The sequence below is a fragment of the Nelusetta ayraudi genome, unplaced genomic scaffold (genome assembly GCF_046127955.1).
Source record: "Nelusetta ayraudi isolate G7.1 ecotype Tasmania unplaced genomic scaffold, CSIRO-AGI_Nayr_v1 ptg000031l, whole genome shotgun sequence".
NCBI classification, from domain to species: domain Eukaryota; kingdom Metazoa; phylum Chordata; class Actinopteri; order Tetraodontiformes; family Monacanthidae; genus Nelusetta; species Nelusetta ayraudi.
In genome coordinates, this window is record NW_027466081.1 from 3,382,402 (window position 1) to 3,408,547 (window position 26,146).

The 26,146-nt window shown below is 40.6% G+C and overlaps 1 protein-coding gene and 1 long non-coding RNA gene across 2 annotated transcripts in view; one reads left to right on the forward strand and one right to left on the reverse strand.

Annotated features, from left to right (window-relative positions):
- LOC142891394 (uncharacterized) overlaps window positions 1-26,146 on the reverse strand; it is a 90,836-nt gene that overhangs the window by 39,379 nt on the left and 25,311 nt on the right. The gene's annotated exons all lie outside the window — the stretch shown is intronic.
- Window positions 5,497-7,532, forward strand: LOC142891290 (zona pellucida-like domain-containing protein 1). The gene has a single exon (XM_076030697.1). It carries the CDS (start codon window positions 5,581-5,583, stop codon window positions 6,739-6,741), a length of 1,161 nt encoding a protein of 386 aa, XP_075886812.1. The 5' UTR covers window positions 5,497-5,580; the 3' UTR covers window positions 6,742-7,532.

Below are 26,146 nucleotides of genomic sequence, written 5' to 3' on the forward strand. Positions count from 1 at the left end.
GCTTGACGTACATTCGCGACGGTCGTGGAGAAATATGTGTGTTTATTTAGCTTTTCTCTTTTCCTCTTTTATGAAAGTGTAGACATACTCAGCCCCTGTCCCACCCAGCCACAGGCTCTCTTGGGCAAAGAGCAGCCCATGCGATGTCAAATCCAATGTCACTTTATACATCAGTCTTGGATTTGTGTGTGTGTGAGTGTGTGCGTGTGAGCGTGTGTGTGACCAAGCAGAAAAGCAGAAAAAAGCAACTGCTTAGCTCTCAACAGCTGGTCCCTGCAGTTGCCCCTTTGTGCACATGAAAGAGTAACAGTCGCAGCGTGTGTTCGTGCACCCGTGTACGGCGTGCGCGCGTGCGTGCACGTTCGCGTCGGTACGCGCGTCCACATAAAACATGAAAGACAAACGCACCAACAGGCGTCACTGGAAAAAAGAAAGGCAGGAACAATTCAAGCCTGTGTGGAGCGCAACAAAAAATTACTATTGGATTTAAAAGCCACTGGTATTTAATATGAGTTACGTATGGATGGACGCATGCATTGTTTGCCATTCAACGTAAACAATGTTCTGTGCCTCTGTCTCCATTCTTTACTCATTTGAAAGTGTGCGCTAAAATACAGTCGTGGAGATCAGTCCCATGTCATTTCACAAAGGGTAAGTAGATGGCTGCTATTAACAACAAGCCCACCCAGGTAAACAGAGGGCTAAACATGTATAAGGATATAAGGCATATCAAGTGACAGTATGGAATAGTCAGCTTGAAAAAAGACAAATTGCCATCTGTAAGATAAGATAATAAAAAATAATGAGATGATAAGTGTGCATCATTTTTTTTAAACAAATGATCAAACAAAATGCAGGATGTTTGCAGGTGTAAAAAAACACAACAACAACTACTTGGGAACATTAGTTTGCAATGCAAAACTTTTCACCTGAATCTGTGGCAGAAAGTAACTCTTGGGTTCTTTCCAGGGCGTTTCAAAGAAAAGCAGGCTGTAAATGAACTTCTTTCTATATACAAAGAAGACTCTTCAGCATTGTCTTCAAGCAAAAATAAACCTCTGACCCCAGCATGAGCACAGTGAGCAGAAACAATGGACATCCAAAAATAGACATCAAAATACACATGTGCAATATGAACAAAAACGTTCCAAGACCAAAATTTACAGGTTGGTAGAAATTATCCAGTAAGAATTTAATTCGACACTCCTGATTTTAGACCTTGAAGTCACAGAGAATCATAGGTGCCTGAACAAAGGAGAGGTTCAGGTTTCAGTTTTGACGGCTCACGTTACCACCAAGGAAAGTTGGCTGTGTTGTCACCACAGTCTTGACCTGGTTCATTTTTTTGTCTTTTTTCTTTTTTTTCCCTTGCAAACACAGGAGGTGTTAGTTATATATATGTATATATATATATATATATATATATATATATATATATATATATATATATATATATATATATATATATATACATATATATATATATATATATACACACATATATATATATATATATACACACATATATATATATATGTATATATATATATATATATATATATACATATATATATATATACACACATATATATATATATATATGTATATATATATATATATATATATATATATATACATATATATATATATATATATATATATACATATATATATACATATATATATATATATACATATATATATATATATATACATATATATATACATATATACATATATGTATATACATACATATATGTACACATATATTATATATATACATACATATATACATATATATATACATACATATATGTACACATATATTATATATATACATATATGTACACATATATTATATATATACATATATGTACACATATATTATATATATACATATATGTACACATATATTATATATATATATATATATATATATATATATATGTATGTATATATGCATATGCATATGGAATATTCATATATTCCAAAAATTAAGCACATTTACAAGCTATTTATTCTTAAATGATGAATTATTTTTTTATTTTTTTATCCAGACAATTAAATTATAGAGAATATTTTTGCTTGAAAACATCCGGTAACATCGCACATCTGAGCATTAACACGCTTCGAATGTGACATTTCATTTCCTTAGCATAACAACTGGGTGCTGGGTCGACCTGTACGACGGCTAGCTTTACAGGGTGATATATTATCTGGTGTGAACCAGGTCGGGCCTATAATGGCAAGCCAGCCAGCAGCTTGCCGGCAGCGGAGGAAGTGGCCCACGAAGAGAGCAAGTAATTAACGCTGGGCCGTGCTTTTTTCGCACAGTGTGCATCTGTGTGCGTGTGCACGCCTGAAAAGGTGTCAGAAGACTTGCATCTCTACAGAAATACCATTGTTAAAAGAGTTATAATTTGAAAAATTTGAAATATTTCTTTTTTTTTTTAAACAAGGCTAAAATTCCCTATACAATAGTGTACTGATGTATTGTGTCTTGTGTGTACCTCGATAAGAAGTTTACAGTATTTTTAGTGTAAAAAAAAATTGAAAAAGTGTTGTTTAAATTGCTGTAGAGACCAATTTGTTTGCATTACTTCAAGTTCACTGGGTACATTTTTTTTCATTTATCTGTTGTCTTATCTCCTTTATTAATTCTTTATTCATTATTGCCATGGGGAAACCAATTCAGAATTCAAACTCACTAGAGCATCCGTCGTTTACCCGATTTTGCCATGAGCTTCTCCATCACATGACAGTCGTGGGTTCGATTCTGGGCCTTGAACCTTTATGTGTGGAGTTTGCATGTTCTCTCTGTGCCTGCGTGGGTTCTCTCCGGGTTGTCCGGCTTCCCCCCACAGTCCAAAAACATGCATGTGAGGTGAACTGGGAACTCTATGACAGCTGAGAGAGGCTCCAGCCGACCAGTAGTAGAAAAGGGTTACCAAGCAAAAGATAAATTACATTGTGGGAGAGCTGTCCTTGGCTGTCTGTCCTGCAGCAGCTCAGACAGCTCCAAACAACAGCAGCTCTGCTCAGCGATAGATTAACGCTCAGCTTGGGTTCCCTGTACAGTGTTGCTGACAGTCACATCACTTTATTTCCTCTATCAGCACCTTGTCGCCGCTGGCCGCAGGACAAAACAACTAAGAAGACCCAACCATAACAGAGAGTCGTTTGGTCGTGACCCTAGCAGTAAATGTGCAACACTGGGCCATAACTTCTTTCTCCCAGCAGAAATTGCACCTCGTTTTTCTGCCCGTCTTATAGTTTCGGCTTCCACGTCTCCTCAGCACAGCAGAGATCTGGATGCTGGTCGTCAATCACAAAGTCAGAGCAGAGGGAAGGAAACGGGTTGGAGGGAGGGCCGTGACCCTCCCTCGCCACCCTTGTAACCCAGTCGTCCAGTGGTGTACCCCTATAAATTAACAGAGGGACTTTCACGGCATGAAGACGGGAGCACAAAGATCACAAACAGACTCTGTCAGAGCCACTGATAACCATCAAAAACACAATTGACTGATTCATAGAATGAAGGGTGTATATGAATGAGCGCGTGTTGGGTCTGATTGATAGCTTGGAAAAAATGTGCTTTTGAATGTACTGTATAATATTACAGATAACTGTCTTCTCTGATGTTGTCCAGAATAGTATGACAAAAAAAACTCATACATTTTAACCTGGCACATTAAAAGATTTGGATTTCATTAAGTATACATTTAGTAAAGACAACAGAACAGAAAGTTCGTAAAGGGAAGGTATTTGACTTTGAGTAGGTTCTTTCTATCACCTTCTAGGGGCCGATCAGGTTTGTTTCACTGAAGTTAGCCAGAAGATGGAGAGTGCCTCTGATTGGTGTGGGAGTCAACATTAGCTGCAGACCACCCCATGCCTAGATGATGCTATGCCGTGAACGAGTTGAGAGTCATTTTTTTTCCAAAGCCAGCTGGGAGTGGGCCGAAACAAAGTCCGGACAGAGAAGAATTGAGTGCCTTTGGGGTATACAGTGAATAATGAAAGAATTTCAATGGGTAATTGTCGACTTATTTTGGCAAAATTGTGTTTTTTCATAGAAAAGACAGTTTTCAGTGTTGTTCAAACAGATCACATTAAAAGCACAAATAGAAGCAAGGATGAATAACAAGAGGGGCAGGATTCGTACGGGTGACAGGTAGCAACTAAAACCACTGGACTATCTGTGAAAACTGTATAGATTGATTTATGCAATGAAAGAAAAAACTTTTTCTCCAAATAACTTAAAGATGGCATCTCTGGTTTTAAAACCGCGCATATTTAATGTTAGTAGTCAGAAAACTGATCAAGATCTACAAGATACTGAGGACTAATATGGCATAAATCACATAAGGCACTGGCTTACAATAACAGGAGCGGTGTTAGAGTAAGGCTATTGAAGCCCTTTACAGTCTGTCATGATACAGAAGGAATTACTATCTTTGTCTCTGTGGCTACTGGTTGGATTACGTTACCATCACAATACCTTGGGGGATCATCTTTTCCTTTCATCACGACCCAGTGAATGTAAGTTATCAACAATAGCTGCCCAATATATATATATAACATAGTAAGCTGATGTGTCTGTCTTGTGTGACACCAAACTGAATCTTACTCCCCTCCAACACTCAGGGATAGAATTTCTAGTGTATTGACAAAAGAATGGTTTTGTACCATTCACAAAGGGCATGCTATTTTAAACACACAAAACCTGTGGAAAGAAAAATAATGGCGAACAGACAGTAATTTTACAACACCAGCTAGTCAAGAACTGTCTTTCTTACACACTGCTAGAGCAAAAAAACAGTGTGTTGTCCTCTGCGGTTGCTCTGCTCAAACAATGTAAACTGAATGGCAATGTAAAACATTTTCAGATTTTTCACTTTCCATTGACTTAAAAGTATCTTATATTTAATTATTCCCTACAAGTAATCACATTTGCATTACTACTTTTAATGTAAAATTGATTTTAGATTCACAATCGGGGTCTGGCCATGAACATTTTCAAATAAGGTTGGTGACTTAAAGCTTTTTCAGCAAAGACGTGACAGTAAAATATAAGGGACACTGTGTCCCTCCCAGTCCCGTTGCATCCCATTTAGGTCATTGCCAAAGCTGCCAGAGTTCAAACCGAATAGAGGAACCTTTAAAGCATTGTACGCCATGGCGAAATTTATCCCATGCAGTGTTATGTTCACTTACTTCATGAAGCTATGGTTATGGGGGTCATGAAAACCAATATTTTAAGGCACACTCCACAAAAGAACAAGGACACATTTTTTGTGTTCCAAGACACTGAGTTGCTTCAGGTTTCAGCTTATGGCCTTAGGAAATGGTCCAAGCTTGAGGTTTCCCCACTAAATACAATACAGTTGCTTACAAATAGTAAGGTGCTTGACCTTGTTTTGGGCCAATCCCAGAGGACACGTTTACCTATAAAGACCCCTGAAATTGGTCTGAAGACTTCAAACTGCTGTGTGTCAGCCAAGCCAACACTCTTCAGCACAAGACACTTTTTTTTTTCAAGCAAAGATTCCAAATCAGAGGCCAAGCTGAAGACTGACAATGAAGATCATTTTATTATTACTCTCTATGATAGCAAAAAGTAGTCAGCTAACGCTGAACGAATGTGGAGCAGAGGCAAGACGACCGCTGGTCACCGACATCGCAGTACAGTGCGGCACTTCATCCATTGGCCTGGCAATTCAGCTCTGCCCCGTCGTCTACACTGGCTACAATGAGACCCTGCTGATCCTGAATCACATGTTTGGGCCAGAATGCAGAGCGACCCTTGATGAGTCTGTGACTCCACCGGTTGCCCGCTTCAATTTTCCTCTGAACATGACCCACGCTTGTGGAAGCATATTCAGGACCACCAGTGCTGCCGGGACAGGCGTATTCTCCGATTTTTCCAACATCCAGACGGTCAACATCAGCGGTGTTGTTCGGTCCATTGATCCTACAACCGGGACCATCACTTACAATGCTGAACTGAAGTACTACTACTCCTGCGCCTATCCCCTAGAATACCTTGTCAACAACACACAGATTGATGTGTCTGCCTCCTCCATTGCAATCAAGGACAACAATGGGAGTTTCATCAGCACCTTGAGCTTGGAACTGTTCAGGGATTCCACCTACACCAGTCCACTCGCCATTCCAGACCTGGGGATTGAGCTGCGGACCAAAGTGTTTGTGGAGGTCAAAGCCACCAATTTGACAGGGCAGTACAATATCCTGCTCGACCGTTGCTATGCCTCTATCTCTGCACTGCCTTCAAACTCCAGCTACTTCAACCTGTTTGTGCCCTGTTCCAAGGATAGGTTCACTACCATGATTGAGAATGGAGACAGTCAAAGTGCCCGCTTCCACTTTCCAGCCTTCCGCTTCATTGAGCAGCAGAATGAGACTGTGTCTACCTACTACCTCCACTGCATAACCAGGCTTTGTGAAAAAAGCACTTGCAGCACCTTCAAGCAGTGCAATAACAGAAGAAGGAGAAACACTAAGGAAACGGCTGCGCTGAGCTTGACAAGGACTTACACCCTCTCCTCCACAGAGATTGTTACCAAAGGCGACACCAACGAGTCCAAGGAGCAGGCCTATCTTACTGAAAAAGAGGACGACTCTGCTGTGGGGCTTGGTGTGGCTGTTGGGATCCTTGCCTTTGCTTGTATTATTGTCCTGAGTGTTGCAGCTGTGTTCTACAAAAGGCTGAGGACCTAAGGAGGCATACATGCCGACTAATGCAGAATACTGGCCTCACGCCAAAAGGTCAATAAGTTTAAGGTGTATCTGTTTCTATTAATAATGGTGGAGGACATGACTCGGGTCATCAGTGGCTCTGTTGCAAAATCTTCGTATGCTTGTTGCTGTAGCTCTAACTTTGTATCAGTCCTAAACAAATAGTTGGGAGAGTGGCACATTTTTAGAGGAATCAGTAGATTTTGCCTGTAGTGAATAAATACTTTTAAAAACAAGCTTTAAGTGTTAATGCATGTCTGCACTTTATAAGCTTTAAATATAGTCTTAAAAATGGTCACTGGAGGTAAATTTGAAATAAACAACAGGAATCTAAGGCTTTATATGTGGAATGTTTGGTGTGTGGGGTGTTTTGAAAGTGAAGTCAAACTACCTTTCAAAGTATTATGTCTAATTTATTGAAATTCATCCAATGCTTTGGAGCTGATAAAGCAATAAACCGAAATTGCTACATGTCCTGAATCTAAAATAGCTTGCTTAATTGACTCGTTAAAATTAACACACTGAACCAACTGACGCAAATAAATTTGTCACATCCACAAATCACTTTGGGCCCCACCACCTCGTGTTCATCTTCAACAAACACATTCAAGTATTTATTGTCAAAGAAATACTAATGTGTTGTACAATAGTGACATCTCGAAATGTACTATTTTTAGACACTGACTGTAGAACAAACACAACCTGAATTGCCTTGCATTAATATACTAATGTAAGAAATAAACTAGAAATAATAATAAAAAAAAAACAGATCAAACCCAATTGTCTGTGTCTTCATTACTATGAATAAGGTGGAAAGGTGTATGCATGTGTGTTTGTTTATCATATATTTGAAAATGTGTTAATGTTGAAAATGAATGAAAAGAGAAATAACATGTTGTAATAATGTTGTAATTTTTAATATGTGTATATATATATATATATATATATATATATATATATATATATATATATATATATATATATATATATATATATATATATATATATATATATATATTTATATACATACATATATATATATATATACACACACACATATATATATACATATATATATACACACACACACATATATATATATATATATATATATATATATGTATATACACACACACACACACATATATATAACTATCTTAAATGTTTGAATAAATCAAAGCAAAAATTTACTAATTTAAAACATATCCATGATTATTACACTCAATAATGTTTATTCAAATGATTATTTAAATATTGAAACATGTACATTAAACTACGTACACAATGTCCTTGGCATAAAATAGAACATAAGTTAAAAGGTGCTACCATTACCCCTCCTGAGCCCCCTGTGGGACCATCCCCAGGACTTTCCCCATGATGACCCCAGGCCCCACTAGGACAGTGTAAACGTTAAAGGAGGAAGCAACATGCCTATCTGCAAACACAGGGTAGTATATCTTTGACCCCTCTGGCTATATCTCTGTGCTTTGCTTCCGTAAGGAAAGGGTGATAAATGGAAAGAAGATGCTGAGTTCTCCCATGAGAAAAGTGTTCCTCTCTGAGCTTGGCCTGGTGCTATGCCGACAGCTAGCTTACTGCTTCAGGTAGTTGAAAAACCATAAAATTAGAGGCAACTAAAGTACACCATGCCAACATCTTTGAATATAGTTACTGCTATTGATATAAAAAACGGGGACAGTTAAGCACCTCAGTATTTATTTGGGGAAAAACAGTATTCAAACTACTATGATGTAGAAAATAAAAATAAATCTTGATTTTCTGCTTAGTAACTGGATCCTTGCATGAACCAACTTAACTGTAGATAACATCCATGTGTCTGGTATCATGCTGTCCAGCAGCTTCGCCACATGGCATCAAAGTAGTATACCATTAAGGCATAAACAGAACCAGTATGACAAATAAGCTTTCAGTGAACTGTATTATGTCCTAAATAAATGTCCTAAATCAAAGTCATGAATAAAATGTGAAGCAAATTTCCTTATAATTGTTTTTTAAATACACTGTGTGATACTGAGGCAGCATTCTAGCAGTTGTAAATTGTTTTTTCCCTCTCAGGACATATGGCATACTCTCAGCAGCACATGGAGCAAGTCACACAGGTTTAATGCTAAACTTAAAACCCAATCAGATCATTACTTTCTGTTGGGGGTGGGTGAATCTGGAATTGAACCGTTTCCCACACAGTCACGCAGGATTTGATCTACGGCAGGTTAGTATCCAGCAAGGCTTGGCAATGAGATGATAAGGAGCTGAAGAGGGTAGGGAACTGAGGAGAGAGGCAGTAGGAAGTGAGCCAACACTTTGATTGCTCTCTGGTGTACAACCATTATATATCGTAGGAGATTTATTCTCTGCAGCTTTCTTCAGGGGAGTTCAGTGTACTGGGAAGTCTATTTGTTGGGCCGACTGGCCCTGACTCCAGCTGGCATGTGCATGTATGTAAGGAGCAGATTGAATTTCATTTAGATTGGAACTTAAGAACCATCTCACGGGCAGGGCTGGTCTGGAGGCTGAAAATCTTATTGGCTGAAGCGAACCTCAAAGACCCAGAGATTCTGTGTTGAAGTTAGCCTCAAGAGTAGTGGGAGGAAAAATAGAAGCAATCTAACAAAGTGGAAATAATTGCACTGAAACAAGAAAAAAACCTCAACATGGTTGATATTGAGTTGGTCGCAGTGCTGTTTGAGCAATAATGTCACGGTCTTGTGATGTGAAAGGAAAAAGAAGAATCAAAGAAAGAAGCGGGTTATGAAATCAGGCCACAGCTCTACATACATAAAGTAATAAAAACAGGTGAGGATGGCGGCTTCGGAGCCCTCGTGCTGATACGATAACAGTGAGTGGCCTTGACCAGAGGTAGTGACATGATCGCAAAGCATGCTAAATGTATTAGGCCAGTTTACAACCAAGCAGCAGGAGGCAGGCTGGCTGGCAGACGGATGAAACACAAGCAGGAAGACATGCTGTCTGAAAGCAGACAAGTATGCGGAGGTGTGAGAGTTTGTAAATGTAGAACACGGATGTGTGGCTTTAAAACTAAAAACAAACTAGCGCTTTTGTTTAATCTATTAGCTAGCAGTTAAGCTTTTGGACCACTACTTTAATGTGAATTTTGAGTGTTAGCTAAAGCTTAAAAAAAAAAAAAAAAAAAAGTGACAAACAAATGACAAACTTAAGAGACTTGTTCAAATTACTATTGGATGTATTTTGTCCAAATTTGGAAAAACAATTTCCTCTCACAATAAATGCAAACAAATTTTAATTAAAGAACTTTAAGTTAACTTGTTTGGAACATGTAGCCATTCAAGGAAATTGCATTTTTTTTTTTTTTTTTTTTTTTCAGTTTTGCATTTGTGCAATGCCAATATTTACAAATTGGGATTTATTCTACTACTACTAATACTACTACTACTACTTTAAGTGGTAGTACTAGAGGAAGAAGAAGAAAAAGAAGAAGTTATTCCTCTATTAATATTATACTACAACATTACATTACAAATTTATGAATCCGAATCACAACTTGCCCTGAGGCATGATGTTCTAAGGACAACAATCTTCACACATAAAGCACAAGGCCACCACTCTGTGTAGGCTTAAATAAAATGGGCTATTGTAAATAGGAGCATGTTAGCTAGCTAGCAGTTACAAAGGTTCGGTAGCAAGCAAATGTTACCAAATCTTGACCAGACCATGAAACATTGCTGACTGTGCATTTCTGGCAACAGTATGCAGTTTGTGGCCCTTCCTCTAAAAACTTGTCTTTTTTAGACACTTTTGAATGCGACAATTTGAAACGCTTCTCATGTCGTAAAACATTTATGAATTTCACATCAGACCTTGGACATTGACAATGCTGCGCGTTGTGTACAACAAAACTGTAAGGCTTCTTAAATAAGTAAGATGATATGTAAATAATATGCAAATCCATATATGGTTGGTTATCGATACAATGGTAGGAAAAAGCACAACTCTCGACGATTGCCAACTGACGTCTGCCTAAGCGCCACGTCCTCTAAAATCATCTATCCCTGTCAGTACACACCTTAAGCAGGGTCGCTGTCTAATGTGCAGCGGAAGTGTCGGACCCACCGGGTGAAGATGTGTGAGAGTAGCAGGACGTGGTGAGTGAGAACTCCATGTTTATTCCTCCATGGGGAGAGGGCTGTCACTGCCAAATTCCTGTGAATGAAGTATGGCAGCCATTTCTGTGGGCCAGATTATTTTTGAGTTGTGGGGCTAACGCGTTAGGTTTGGTGAAAATGTAAGGCTACTAGAATTAGATGGAGAAGGTAAAGAAGGGCTACATACAAGGTATGTCTCACATTCAAGGACAGACAAACTGGGAGACTGGTATCTCGTATATTGACACTACATTTGCGTAATGCAACGCAACGTTGGCATCCAAAGATTTGACAAAGGTATTAGATAAATTCGATAAATGTAGAGGCAAAACACAAAACAGTGTCACAAGAGGAACGATAGTTTGATCCAAGGTGCACAAAGTTCGAGGGCAAGCTGACCGTTTCACAGGAAACAGAATTTCACTGAAGACCTTATACGTACAAATCAATTCAGAGAAGAGCAGGCTGGCAAAATAAATACTTGAGAATGAAATAAATGATCATTTAAAATAAATTATTGAACAATGACAATTATTTCTGCTACTTTAAGGCTCCAAGCTTTGTTGCTCTGTTGTTTGGTTGATGACCTGTATGGAATTGCAACGCAACAGCATTTTCACAAAAAGAGGTCGAACGAACAAGGTTTACATTTTACGAGTTCTTGTAAAGAACAAAGACAACAGACAGAGGAGGATAGAGAGCAAGACCGAGTGATTTCTTGACACGATGACAGTCTGCTCAACACGTGCTACTTCCTCCTTATTTACTGTCTGCTGACAGCCGAGGTCGACTTCAAGTCATGTTTGTGAACCCAAGACAAACAGATTTTCCCCCTGAAAGACTCTTTTTTTTCCCAACTCTTACTTGGCTCAGAGCAGTTTGGCTCTGATGTTCTCGACTTCGATTTTTTTTTGTTTTGTTTTTCAGTTTTGAGCTTTATTTTTTGGAAACTTCGAGCTATCAGAGTGACATTTTATGTCCTGAAAAACACGTATACTTATGACCAGGTATATGCACAGAAAAAAAAATTGTCAATGGTCAGTTTCGCCAGTCAAGCTGTGTACATGTAACTGCGAACAAAACCTACTAACTGAATATTCAGTGTGCCTGTTACTCAAGACCCTTTGTTTTGAGGCAGGAAAATATTATTTCTTTTAGCCTTTATGTCTTCATATTCATTCATTCATTCATTGTCTACTTAAACCATTTAAATTGAGTTGTATTTCAGGTACATGTTTATTTTTGGTTGTACTGCTGTGAAATTCTCTCTGAATCAGTGCATTATGAGAAGTTGTGAAGTTTTCAGAAAGTCACTTGAAATTCCTTTTAATGGAATTGCACGGACTGACTTGGCTTTGGCGCCAACGGAGACCCTGTATACGATTTTGACGTAAAAAAAAGAAACGAGGAAATGCTCCACCTGGCTTGTCAGGGTTAGTAGGTACTTCACTTTTAAAACCCTCTGCACTCTGCTGACATTACCCAATTTGATTCCATCTTATCGCCGGGAATGGTCGTATGATTTGAAAGACAGATAGCTTCGAACGCGGGAGGACAGCTCCCCTCATCACACTCAGATATTCCATATCGGATGTCCCGCTCCGCAGGGTTTCCTGGAGGTCTTCTTGGCTGCTGGCTCTGCGTAGTCTCCACCTCAAGGCCTTCCCTGGTGTTCCAGCTGGCTTGTGACTCCTAACTCTCTCCCCCCCTGTCATTGTACCCTGCGCTCGGCTGTTTTCACCTGCTGCGGCCATGAAATCCAAACTGGGCTATAAAAATATTTTTAAAAAGACAACAAACACAAGGGGATAAATATTTTGACATAATTCTCTCGATTCTAAATGATATATACTCTGAAGGGCGCTCCAGAAATCCTTCTTCTGCTTTATGATCATGTGTGGGAGGGCGTTTGGAAACAAAAGCAAGGCGAGGGCCGTCACGGCTGGGAAGGCGGAATGAGAATATTTCCGGGAATCATCTTCAGCCTCGCCGTGTTTCTGGGTTTCTATCAGCTCTCCCGAGCGGGACTCTTCACAGAGTTCTTTAAAAAGTCCAACGACCCATCAACTCCTCTGCTCACACACACACACACACCACCCCTTCATCCGTGGCATGTCGGACCTGCAGTGGAGCGTGTAATCGTAACACCATGTCCAATGCTGGGGAGAACCCACCGGCCAAATTGTCCATGTCAACGCCCCGATTCGGGCTGTGAAATACTGGATCTGACATCATCGCCATTCATGAAGGAACACAGAGGGACTGGACTGGAGGAGAAGGGAGGAAGAGGAGGAGGAGGAGGGGAGGATGGGACGAGTTGGGTTGGGGGGGACGGCGGGGTGGGCGCGGTGAAGCTGCATGCGTCTTGTATCTGTGGAAGTCATCAAATTCCCCTGGTGGACATCTGAAATTATTACTGGGTTCCTTTTTCCTTCAGAGCGAGGTTTCCGCTCTCATTTTCCTTGTCTGTCTTCCACGCAACTTTGCTGCCCTTCATCACCATGTTCCCAGTTTTCACTTCTTTGTTTCACGCGAACAAAGGGTGGATCCCCCATCATCTTCGACAAAAGCAACATTGAATTGGGGTTTGTTGTTGTTTTGTATGTTTGTTCTTCCAAAGAAATTTGGAAATTGACCACTAAGCTAGCTTTATCGCCAAAGTCAAGTAAAGTTCAGAAAAATGTTATTGTCATTTAACAAGCCCAAAGTCACATTGAGCCAATAGGTATGTACACGTTGCGCTAGCAAAAGCAGCACAGGATAACTTCCTTATTCCTGAAGAATTTACTGGCATCAAAAGAGATACGTAATATTGTTATAAAACACTAATAAAGTGAACTTTGCTTATTATGGCTCCACTGAATTTTCCATTACCAAACACATCAGCACGCAGTTTAGATTTAAAGATGGCACTTTTGTCCTGAGGGTTGCTTCGGCTCTCAGAATGCCTCTCACCGGTCTTTTAAATTGTCTGACAGGTGATATATGGCAGGCTAATCTCTCTGGCCACCTCAGGGACACGGCCAGAGAGAAAAACATCTCTCCTGACCTTGCAATACACATGCAAATACATTCTAGGGGAGACATTGAGCCGAAACCCCCCGGTGAACCCTATAACTTTACCGCTGACACGCACATGCTGCATGCTCACAAAGGAAAATACAGCAAAGATCCAGGGGTAACACTCACACCGTTACCTCAGAAATTGGAATCATTTTGTTTGCAGGCAAACTTTGAAAAGCTTGATCAGGTGCAATGATTGCACAATGTGTCCCAATTACCCATGTGAGATTAGTTCATGCAGATCATTTGTTTTGGTTCCAAAAAAAGACAGGTAAAATACTTCATTGGCAATAGCGAATTTTATGCTGGCATCTTGAGAACAAATAAGCCAACAGACCGCAGGAAGACGAAACACACATTGAGTCAAGGAACGGCCTTAGTTCACTGCTGACGTCGGCTCTATCTGCAGTCGCAGCTGGCGAACGCATCCTGACATCTCTCTTATGAGCTTCGCCTTATTTTAATTTGACCAAGCGAGAGTCGCAGAGGAGCGTCTCAGCTCGTAGGTTTATATTCGGCCACTGTGAGACAGCCAACAGCGACCCATCAAAGACGGACCAGGTTACATGTTGGCCGGCTCCCTGGCGATGAGGCTAGCGTACACTTTGGCCCCGGAGTGAAAATAAAGCCGTACTCCCTTTAAGTGAGGCGGGGAGAGAAATCATTAATCACTTTTCTCATAAAAAGCGCACAGCCAAGGTGGGAAGGACAGGACGGGGGGAGAAGTAGAAGTATTAGCAGTGGCACGGACACATGTGGCCGACACAGTCTGGTGCTCCAAAAATATTGGACGTTATTGTGTTTCTACAACAACATGGAAAATAGGCTTGAGAATATGGCCTCTTGTGATGGAGGTGTTTCTGCTGACTTATATTCATAGTACAACTCAGTCTGCAGAAGAGAAGAAGCAACATAAATACAGATAATAAAAGTTTGAGTTATTGATCTGCAGGTACATTTTTGTCCATATGGGGCAGAGCCAATGGGAAACATTAGGAAAGAAGATGGCTATTCAAGAAAGCAAGCCTGATAATAGCTGGGTTTCCACTACAGTTTTTCGCAAAATAAAAGCGATATTTCTAAAATTTCGAGAAAATTCAATTGCGATTTTCAGGTGTTTCCATTGAATGGTGTAAAGCGCATAACCCGTAATTCTCGTAAAATCTCGTCTCGTTTGTTTGCGTTTGTTTCCTGTCAAGAACGGTTGTTATGTTTTTCGCTTTGATGACTTGTAAAAAATATTCAGTCTCCTCCTCCGTCCAAACATAATGCGCCATCTTCACTTGAAGTGAACTGGTCATGTGACCCCGTCTGGGGATGCGTAAATGCGAAAGAAAAAAAAAGTGTTTCCATGACACCTTTGCTTTATACCTCTATAGCAATACGTCTGGAAAAAAAACCCTCATGAGAGCGTAAAAACCTTTTAGCGATATTTGAGAGGTTTTTCGAAATTTAGGTGTTTCCATTGCCAGTTTTTTATTTGGATATTTAAGTTTTGCCCAATTCTAGGGGTAATGGAAACGCAGCTAATGTCACAAACTCTGTCCTCAGCTCCTGCCTCTTTCCATTACTAATTTATTTTTCCAATAAAAAAAAGTGTTTACGTAGTATTTGTGTTTTCCAGTCTTGTCCGTCTCATCTGCAGAGTAGGAAAGTACCCATGAAAGATGTTGCACTGCCAATAATTCAAGTGTTACTGTTGTATTAAAAGCAGAAATTCAGGACATAATGTTGTTTTATGTTCAAGAAATAGAATTGAACTTTTTTTCATAGTATTTTAGCTTTACCATCCTGATTGTAGTTTTGAGGCTTTCGCAATGCTGTTTTTGGCAAATGAATGAATGAATGAATGAAATACTCAAGGATTTAGGTACATCTCATGAATTCTTTACTGCATGATTTCTTATTTTAAATACAAGGAAACTTCCATGAACAGATTTTTACAATTACAGTTTTTTAAATGAATATAACAAAGACGGTAAGAGGCTAAGACTTCCAACTGGCTGCGAAGAGCCAGACTGGAGCTTTTCAATATGGATCTGCAAGGAGTCAGAACTGCTGTCATCAGTGCAGATGACTGTAAAACGTGCTTACCAAGGAACTAAACTCAAAAGATTTCACACTGCAACGTCACAAAACTAGGACTGACCGTTTGGGGATTTGTGCTCAATGGCGTCCGTCACATTGCAAAAAATTTACAGTAAAAGGAGCAAGTCAGGCTCACACCTATTAAAAGCCCAGTCACTGTGCGCACCGCCACGCTCTCCCACAGATCAGCTTTTGTAGGTCTGTAAAGTGCGTTGACAAGAGCTGAGGGATGAAAGGCAAGCTGCATGAGGCGGCCAGCACTTGTTAACACAATTTTCTTTTTTCGACCGCAGCTCGAATTTGGCGGAAACATGAGCTGCAATTGACTTGTCAGGACTTAGCATGTAATGTAATAAAGTTAATTACATAAAATTAAAGCGCAACTGTGTGTCACCACAGATGATGCAGTATCATATATCGTCATCCGGGCCGCGCAAGATAAATCAATCAGGATAATTACACAGTAGTTACAAAACAAGCAACAAAACACTACAATGTATTATTAGTAGTAGGAGTATGAATAAGTGAAAAATATGTGTACGTTCAAAAAAAAAAATTGAGCTGGAATATACTATATCAGGAAATAGATTTGCTTTATCAAACATATGGAGTAAAAACTTGTTAATGTTAACGAAATAACAAAAAAAATGCACATAAATTTTAACTTTGCTGATTTCACGGCATTGGACAAAACCCATTTTCCTTGTTTTCATGACATATTTTATTCTGAGAATTTCGTAATAGAAACAAATTGCATCACCTTAACCAAAGATGGGTTTGATTATTTCAACCTGCCCTTATTAAGAAACGGGGAACAAAACGTGCTACGCGCAGACACAGAGGAGCCTTTGAGGGAATATTTTTGAGACTCCAGGTTGGGTCTGTTGCTGAGAACAGGTGGTGGACATGTGCCGCAGTCCAGCCTCAGACGCTCACATTCCTCACTGGAAGTACATCACCGTCATCAAAGGGCTCTTCCCTCTCTTTGCCTTTCTTTTCCTCCGCAAGTCAGAGAAGTTCCGTCTCTTCTTGCAGAAAGACAAACCGTTGCGGTGTCGGAGCCAAAAGCAAGGGCCGCTATCGTGTTTCTACGTTGCATCCCCTTTGATAATCTGTCAAAATAAATATTTTAAAACTGTGTCTCCTCGGCCCGGATGAGGGTGAGGTAATGGAGGGGCGTGAGAACGACGGCAAAACAACGCAGAGTCAGTGACAGTACGCGATGACGACCGAGAGAGCGAGAGTGAAGGCTGCTGTGTGAGAGGACACAGACAGAGGGAGGTGGGCGTAGGAGGGGGTGTCAGTAAGGAGTTCGGGACCACACAAAACCTGCGCACGGCTCACCGCAGCTCTCAGGGGAAGCCAGAGACACAGAAAGGTAATTCGGACCATGTGCAAGGAGGAGGGTCTTCACTGCAGCAGCAGGGCTCCAAGGGTTTGGTGATGATGGGGGGGTGGGGGGGTTCTTTTGAAAGAGCTGGGTAATAAACACAGTGTAGCAAAAAGTCCACTGCTGAACTTCTATTGTTATAAGTGCTCTTATTTTGTAATTATTTGTTGTATTGTTTTCTTTCATGTCCGATATATATTTACACGTGTCTGATATTTTAATTTCCCCTTTGGAGATTAGAGTACCTATGGTCATCCATTTATTGTGAAGACAAGCTTATTGTGTACAATTCATCTTGCCTTAATCTTTAATTTCTGTTTTATAAACTGATCCGGCATTCACGCAAAAGAAGGACACGAGGGACGCAACTAATCACAGGCCCATAATAAGATCTCCATCCTAGACTCCAGTGTCACAGCCTCAGAATATTCATCAGCCACAAGTTAAACACTGACATTTCACAGTCCTGCAAAAACTGTTTGCTGAAGAAAAAGCAAAATGTTTTGCTGACCTTCCATTTTGTTTACATTCCAACTGGCTGAGGGGTTTCGCGACAAACCTGGGTAAGATATCAGTGACATCACAAAGGGCCGATTTCCTGAACAGCAAAGCAGAGTAAGCGGAATTAAAGTATGAGTTTCACTACTTTCAGAGGCCGGAAAGACAATAATGTCAGGAAAAAAATAGTGAAATGATCATTGAGACCTTGAAGAATGCTTTTAAATGATACAATAATTGTTATTATCCATTTATTTGATATATAGAAGAACAACGTTGCCTTCTGCTTTAGATACAGCACATGTTGACATTTGCATAGTAACAACAGTGTTGATAAATTGATATAGTTTTAAATACAGTAACAGTTTAGCTTTCAAACATCCTCTTTCCAATTCATTCTTCTTAAATTTAATTTAAGTTGTGAAAGCTATTGTAACCTATATGTGTAATTACTTCACACAGTTATTCATACTGCATGCCTTCATGCAGAAAGCTTGCAGCTGGTAGTCATATTCAGCCTGCTGGTGGATATTCTTGTGCCAAATATGTGCATACTAAGTGAAATGCAAGAGGAAGAATTAATCCCTAGTGAGAGAGGGAGGAGAGGGCGGCGTTGGCGGCAAAGTCATCATGGCAAATTATCGCTCCACCTATCGGAGCATCAGTTCATGCAGGGAGGGGATGAGAGTGTGAGGGAAGACAAAATATCATCCTTGTGGTTTCAGGTGTCAGACATTGGTGATGTTTGTTGATCGAATAGGACATATATGTATATACATACATACATATATGAAAACTGCTCTAAGGGTAGGAAAACCAAATGACTTTCATTGTGCTGCGAACATACACTTTTATCAATGTATTTATGGGCAGCATGTTAAGCTTTCACAAATATAAAAGTCATAAATAAAGCCAAATTTTACACACTGGACCTTTAAGCGCACTGAATGAGTTGCATGTAACAGACTAACACATTAGGATTTCTTTACTTTACGATCACTATACAATCTTAATAAAAAATTCAATTTGTTTTGCTGATAAACTGCAGAAGCATGAAAACTCCTCAGCTTCTTTTGCTTGGTTGGCAAATAAACCCTTTGGGACATCACAAAGGGTTTTACTACCCCACTGATGCCTTTCCAGGTTGGTCACAACGCCTTCAGAAAGGTCTTCTCTATTCTGTTGTGCCCACTGAGTACGCCTTGTTATACTTTACACCACTTCCCAAACACGTGGAAGGAAGGTCAACCGAAGTACCACTTAAAGCAAGAGGCTAACGCCAAAGACCAGCGTTAATGGAGAAGGCTGCTAAGAGAGGTCTATAACAATAATAATGAATGGTTTCCTGAGATCAGGAGAGCTTTTTCTCAGATAACTATGTGAGACTGCTTCATTTTATGGAAAATATTGGACTTTACATTGTTAAAAGTTACCAAGCATCAGAACAAATAAAATGTATTTGTCCTCCCTTGTTTTTATAAACATTATGAATCATATCTACCGCTTGCATCAGCCCAATATGAACAAATTCGTAGAAAAATGCTATCACGTCCAACAGTTTTCCGCCAGGGTTTTTTTTTCGCTGTTTTGCGTGGCCCGAGCACACTGCTGAGTGTCGGGCGTGTTGTTGGGCGAGCTGGCGAAAGGCCTCTAACAAAATGACACGTGGGCATCTGAGAAAGTGTGTGATGCGGTGTGAAAGTGTTGCGAACATGTCAGATCCCGGAGTGCTGACAGCATCAGCGCAGCGGAGCTCCCTGTGCGGCCTCTGCCAGGACGTCCAGGCTGACCGGCTGTTCAGGCCTTCTGTCCTGTCTGTCCAGGCATTCATTACACACATCTGACATTAGGACGGAATGCGGGGCCGCTGAATAAATTCCACAGCATATCTCCGGTGAAAGGCCGATCCTTGATAAGTACGGAGAGCTAAGGTTACAGAAAAAGAATAAAGAAAGAAACTCTTTTGTGAGACGCTGAATCGTCTTGTGTCGTCTCAGTGCAGCTTATTTGCACAAGATTGCACTGTTTCTCTTTCGCCACGCACTGTCTGGTTTTTCTGGCCTGCAGGGGCTCTACCCTGGTTCGGGTGAGGTCAGGAGAAAACAAAAATGCACCATAAAACGGGGTATAAATCTGTGAAAAAACAAGACATGTGGCTGCATTTCCATGGAAAAAGTCTTGGGTCTCATCTGGACTTTATCAGAATGTGAGATACTTAAAGGGACAGGAGTAAACAGTGGGTTCCCCCCCGCTGATTCGTTTTACAATAGCTAATTTTTTGGGGGGGTCATAATGTTAGCTAAGGTGAAATTATTGCAGTGAATGTATTAGGGGGTCAGAGCAATAAAATGCAGCCTGTGAACATAAATCATCAGTGGGAATACAGGACAGTCACGAGTTTGAGATGTCAAAGGCAGCTTGTTACCAACTCAGACATCTTTAGAAAATATTCTGAAGAGAATTTTTAAAAGCTGTTTCTTTGAGTCTAGTTGAGAGCCATTTCAAAAAAGTACGGATGGAAAATGGAAAAGAATGCTTTGGACTTTTCTCTCTTGGACTTTTCCAAAAGTTACCAAAAAAGGAAAAATGCTTTTTTTTTGGTAACTTTTCATTTTGTTCACACAGAAGGAAATATTACCCCAAAATGTTTATCTTTTTTTTAACATCTCTTTGTCGTCTTTGCCCTAACACAACAAAACCTTGCTCCACAATGATAAAGCCGACTGTACAGCTGCGGCTGCGCTGCCATGGCCATTGTTTACGAGCTAGCAGCAGCTCCCCGATTCGGTCGTGCCTGAACCCCGGCTGTAGTTCCACCTGTTTCTCCCTCAAAGGACACTGGTCTGACGCCAACCAGCTGAGAATATTAAGATTGGTTTTTTTTTCAAGACGTTAGAATTCGGGCTAGAAATCTCAAGCTCGATCCAGCTGCCTGGTAAGGTTCTGCTTATTTTTTATTTTTTTGATTAGCCTTTGAAATTTGAACAAGCGAACATCTGCAGACACAATGGCCGTACAGCGAGCGCTTCTCTTGCACACACTGTGACGAAACAAAGGCTGATCGTCTCGCTCACATCTTTCGAGGCTCCGTCACATACAAATGTGCAAATTGGCTTTGCGGTCGGGTTTTCGTGCCGTGGCAAATTTGACTGGGAAAAAAAAAAAAAAAGAAACACACACACACTACAGTGTTTCACACGACCCGTGCGCATGTCTGTGAGCGCACGGCTTCAAAAAGTGTGTCAGTTTCTGCCGATATAAATCATTTCAGCACAGCTGCAGTCTGCCGCTCTATGTATCCTCAGATAAGCCCTCTCAAATCTCCCTCCGACCAGCATGTGGCCCCGCGGCGCTCACAACCCGGCCTACCCGCCAACCTCTCACACTTCCGTGAGTGTGCATGTGCGTGTGTGTGAGTGTGTGTGTGTGTGACTGTGCGCGAGCGCGAGCATGTACGCGACAGCATGTGCTAGCCCCTGTGTTTAAGAGAATGCACAAGTGTACCAAATGCTTGGGAGCAAATGTGGGTTTGAGAGAACGTGTTAGTGTGAGTGAGCGTGTGATTATGGATATAACTAGCACCCACTAATCCCCCGCAAGCTGACAAAGAATCATCTGCTCCCTCTCTTAGCATTAGCAGCTGATGTGAGGACAGTTTGTCTGGCCGGTGCAAAGACTAAAATCTCTAAAATCACTAGATTAGCACTTGATTTTTTTTTTTTTTTTTTTTTTTTTTTTTTAAAGAGATTGTGCCATTATTGCTTCTGCTTGCACTAAGTTTACAGTCCCATATGAAGCAAAATTGACCGTCATGCTGATTCCCCACAATAGTCGGACACTACACTGTCAATGACCGGTTATGACCACCTTTTAGAACAGGGGTCGGCCACCTGCGGCTCTTCTGCACCTCTGCAGTGGCTCCCTTTAGCGTTGAAAAAACAACAACAACCTAATAACATGGAAATATTTTAGCCATTTTTGTAACCCTGTTTACAAAGAGAGGACATTTTCTGAAACTGAGCGTGTTAAGAAAAGCATTTGCATGAAAAAAAGAGTTTACACGAAGCCGTCTCCAAAAATATCCACATGTACACGGCAAAGCTGGAAAGTACTTACGCCAGCCATTATGTGGCGCTGTGGTTTTACTTACTTACCGTCTCTGCCATCTTTGCGTCGTATCCACAAAGGTTTTTGCGCTAATGATATGCAGGCGCAAAAACACCCGATGAGTCAGAAGCACAGACTGCACTAGTAACCCTGCCACATTTTGCGATCTAGATCGTCAGATATTGTAACTTTGGTGCAAACGTCAATCACCGGACATTTCATTTCCAACGGAATACTTTATTTTTGGATGGGGCAAGATGGCTCTTTTGATAGTGAAGTTGCCGACCCCTGTTTTAGAAAGTGTGTGCTAAAGCGCACAGTTCTGGAAAGCAGTGCTGTTTGATGTCACAAAGGACTCGGATACCTCTTACACCTCTGCCTGCTGCTTACGACTCTGCCACCTGAGACCACCTATTTTTTTGGAAGGGCTGAAAAATAATCAGTTTTTATTTGAAGCTGTAAACACAGGGCTAAATACAACGTTTTCTGTTCCAGATTTGCAAATGAGGATCTGAGACTGATGACTAACTTAAGTAAATAAATAAATAAATGAATAAATAAAAAGCGCGAAAATTATTGTTTTGAAAATTATTTATCAATATATTTTTTTATTTAGTTAAAAAAATTAAACAAACACAAATACCTTGCTTTCAAAAAAGAAGGTAGAGAATGAGAAAGAAAGAAAAAAACACCTCAAAAAAGTGGAAAATGAGAAAGACAATGCAATACTTTTTGGATGCTTTTGTGTGTGTGTGTGTGTGTGTGCGACTCAACGGACCATAAGAGTTGGCATGACATTGACACAGGATTAAGAGGACTGGGGGGCTTGTAAAGTGAGTTTGTCAGTGTATTAAATGGAGTTTGTTTATTTAAACAAATAAATCTGCTTTAAACGCAACCATTCTCCTAATTATAGAGTATTAGCACTATGTTTTCACTATGTTTACTTCACAAATGTAGTGACTGCCTGTGGGGCCCTAACGTGCCGTGACTTTTTACACGGAAAACATCCCTAATTTACTGAAAAGTTTGGATTTTAGATTTTCAGAACAATTTGCCAATAACTTTGTTTTGGCCCAACAGCAGGAAAGAGTGATAAAGAAAAACAAACACCTGGGTGTATTTCTTGTTTAACAACAGTAGCAAGTCAGATTCAGTTGGCTTAAAATAACTAAATGACCTTTAAACTTCTAAATAAGTCATGACGTCTTTTTTTCTACACCAATCCATGTAGTTTTTGGCCTTCAACCAAAGACTGCAGTGACAATACTGTCAAAAGCACGAAGCCACTGACCCGGTCGCTACATGGCTTCACCAGGCCCTAATGAGCTGAGGAGAGCTCAGCACCTCTCACACGCAGTCACACATGTTGCCAACGCAATGTAGACACATACTAGCCCAATCAGGAATGCACTCAGAAACGTGCGTTGGGCAACACGCATGCAAAAGCGCTTCTCACACTCCTTCACTGCGTGGAGGAGAAGAAAAGAAAAGACAGCAGATGCCACAGCCTGTTCTTTTGGTGAAATATATGGATAGAATTATCTGTAATCATGAATAAAAGAGGTTGCGTTGATTCTCGGGAACCCAGACTTGGTACAGGATAAAACCAAACACGTCGTAAAACAACTGGCATCATAACACTCAAAAGCCCAGCGCGTCAGTGCGGTGAATGCTGAGGCCTTTCAAAGCTTCACGGTCCTGTATAAGCCCTTCCTCGAGACAACTAAACCATTAAAATAAATGCTCTCGTAAATTCTGCTTCACTTCTAAGCAGCGTAATATAAAATCCGACTAAAAGCCATCCAGCAAAAAGGCAAGAAATATATATATATCCAGTCCAATTAAACGTCAAACTTTTTATCCTCCTGAAATGCAAAGTAAATTGCATCTTTAATCGGGGCTTCAATTTATGGGTGGCACCACATCTTTTGGACTCGACGTGTCCCATTTCTACGTCTGGCTCCAGTCTTTCGTCCCAGGCGGGATTATTTTTTCCCAGAATACTGGAAACTCCTTCAAAGCCAAAGCGTTGGTGACAAGATGGCTTTCACAGGCCGCGCAATCAGCCAAGACTAACACTGATACACCTTGTTTAATGTCAATTTTACACGACTGCAGAAGTCACATTAATTAAAAAAAAAACAAAACTTGGTAGGTTAGAATCCAGCAGAGGCAGAAGCAGCAAAGTCCTTGTTTGACTTTGAGAAGCAGCGTGGCGCTGAGGGCATCACAGCGAACACCACGGACGACGATGTCACAGGGGGGAGGCAATTTGGATGAGCTGCTCTGTCATCTGGGATTTGGGTGAAGACTTAGAAGCCGAATCGGATGTCTCTGACATACTTTGGGACTAAACACCTGCTCATTTTCTTTCTTTTCCCGACCCCCTCAAGCGCTCAGGTTTTGGGCCCGTGAAAAAAACCCATGAAACTGGACTAAATTTTCTACACTGAGCTTCATCCCCCCTAAATTTTTTGACTCTTACCCACGTTAAATCCAAAGCAACAGACCACAAAAATCGAATCAAATCAATTCAAATGATAAATTACTTCTTAACTTTGTGTCTCAAGACAAAAAAAAACACGTAAGCGGTTCGGAATGACGCTGATCAGCACAAAGTCACAAGACTTATCGCCCCTCATTTGTAACCGCCGGGCGCTGCAAGGCTATTTTGTTCCTCCTCACAGGTGTGAGGAGTTAATGCCGCCAGTCATGTGACAGTCGCTTGGCTTTCGTCCCTTAGGATGCCGCCGAGACTTCTGGGCTGTGAACAACCAGCCCAGCAGCCTTCATCTGGGTTAGGAATAGCGGTGTTAACAACTTCTCGCCCAGCGCAGCCGTATGGCAGCAGTGGATGCTCCCATCAAGGGAGTCGATGAAGCCGGAGGTATTTTAAAAAAGTAACCCGAGACTTTGAGGAGGAATGGAGGGAGACGCAGGCATTTCACATTTTGGGGTATTAAGGAGTGTCACTTTATAAATATTTGAAATGTGATAAACACAAAATGACACAGGGGGAACTATTTACTCTTGTGATATGTAGAGTGCAAAAGTGAATACAATCTAAGTAAGTTTGATATGTGTGGTGCGGCTGAGGAGAAAATAGAAATGACAATATAAATGCCTGGAAGGTTTGATTCCTATGTTTTACAACAGAATGAATGACATGCATTTAATTTCAGTGTGAGATCAAAGAATAAGTCAATCTGTCCCAGGGCAGCCGTGGCGACACGCGTGTAGTTTACCACCACCAGTGTGAATGTGCAATATACAGTAAGCACAATAAAGGCACAATATAAATCAAGTCGTTATTAAATAAAGACTACAACACTGACCCGAAGCACTCACCAAAGAAGCTGTAATTGAAGTACAATCATATTCATACTCATCTGTGCAAATATTGAAAGAGCAAGCGTAACTCATCAAACATATTCTGAGAGATTCTAGTAACAAGAAAGTCCAGTATAGCCGGAATGGCTACACACTTGAAGTCCTGCACCGACACTCATCCCGTCTCTCCACTGCCATCCCTCTCTGCTTCAGATCAGTTCGAAACAGCCATAGATAGAAGAATATAATGAATTAAATATGGGATAAAATAACAAACGAGAGAACAAGATAGTCGTGTCTGAGAGATGAATCTTTAACTGCAAAGAATAGGCTGAAGCCTTGTCGAGTAGGAGAGTGTCACAGCGTCCAAAAACGTACCACACAGTAGTCAGAATCCAACTTGAGGGCAACTGAATCTATGAGAATTTTCTGTTTAATATATACCAAATTTAGCTAGAAGCCTGACCCTGAAGTGATGTAGGGATTAAAAAGGTTAAAAGTTACAGAAGCTAAAACATACTGTATAAAAGACAAATGCAATACGAGTACCAATGTATGCTAAACCATATGTATTCATTTTAATTGTAAAAACTAGCCTGAATCCTGTCTTCCCACTTTTTTTTTCTTGATAGATTGTCTCTACTGCATCAGCCACTAGGGGGAGTCAAGAGTATAATTCCATCATTCAGTGCAGACTCAGGTTGGAGGCTGCCTGCCAGCCATCAAGTGTGTCCTGTTAAAGGTTCTGGGCCACGCCAAGAACCTA

Bases quoted from the DNA above. Each gene is read 5' to 3' on its own strand.
- LOC142891290 (XM_076030697.1), top strand. From the start codon at position 5,581: ATGAAGATCATTTTATTATTACTCTCTATGATAGCAAAAAGTAGTCAG.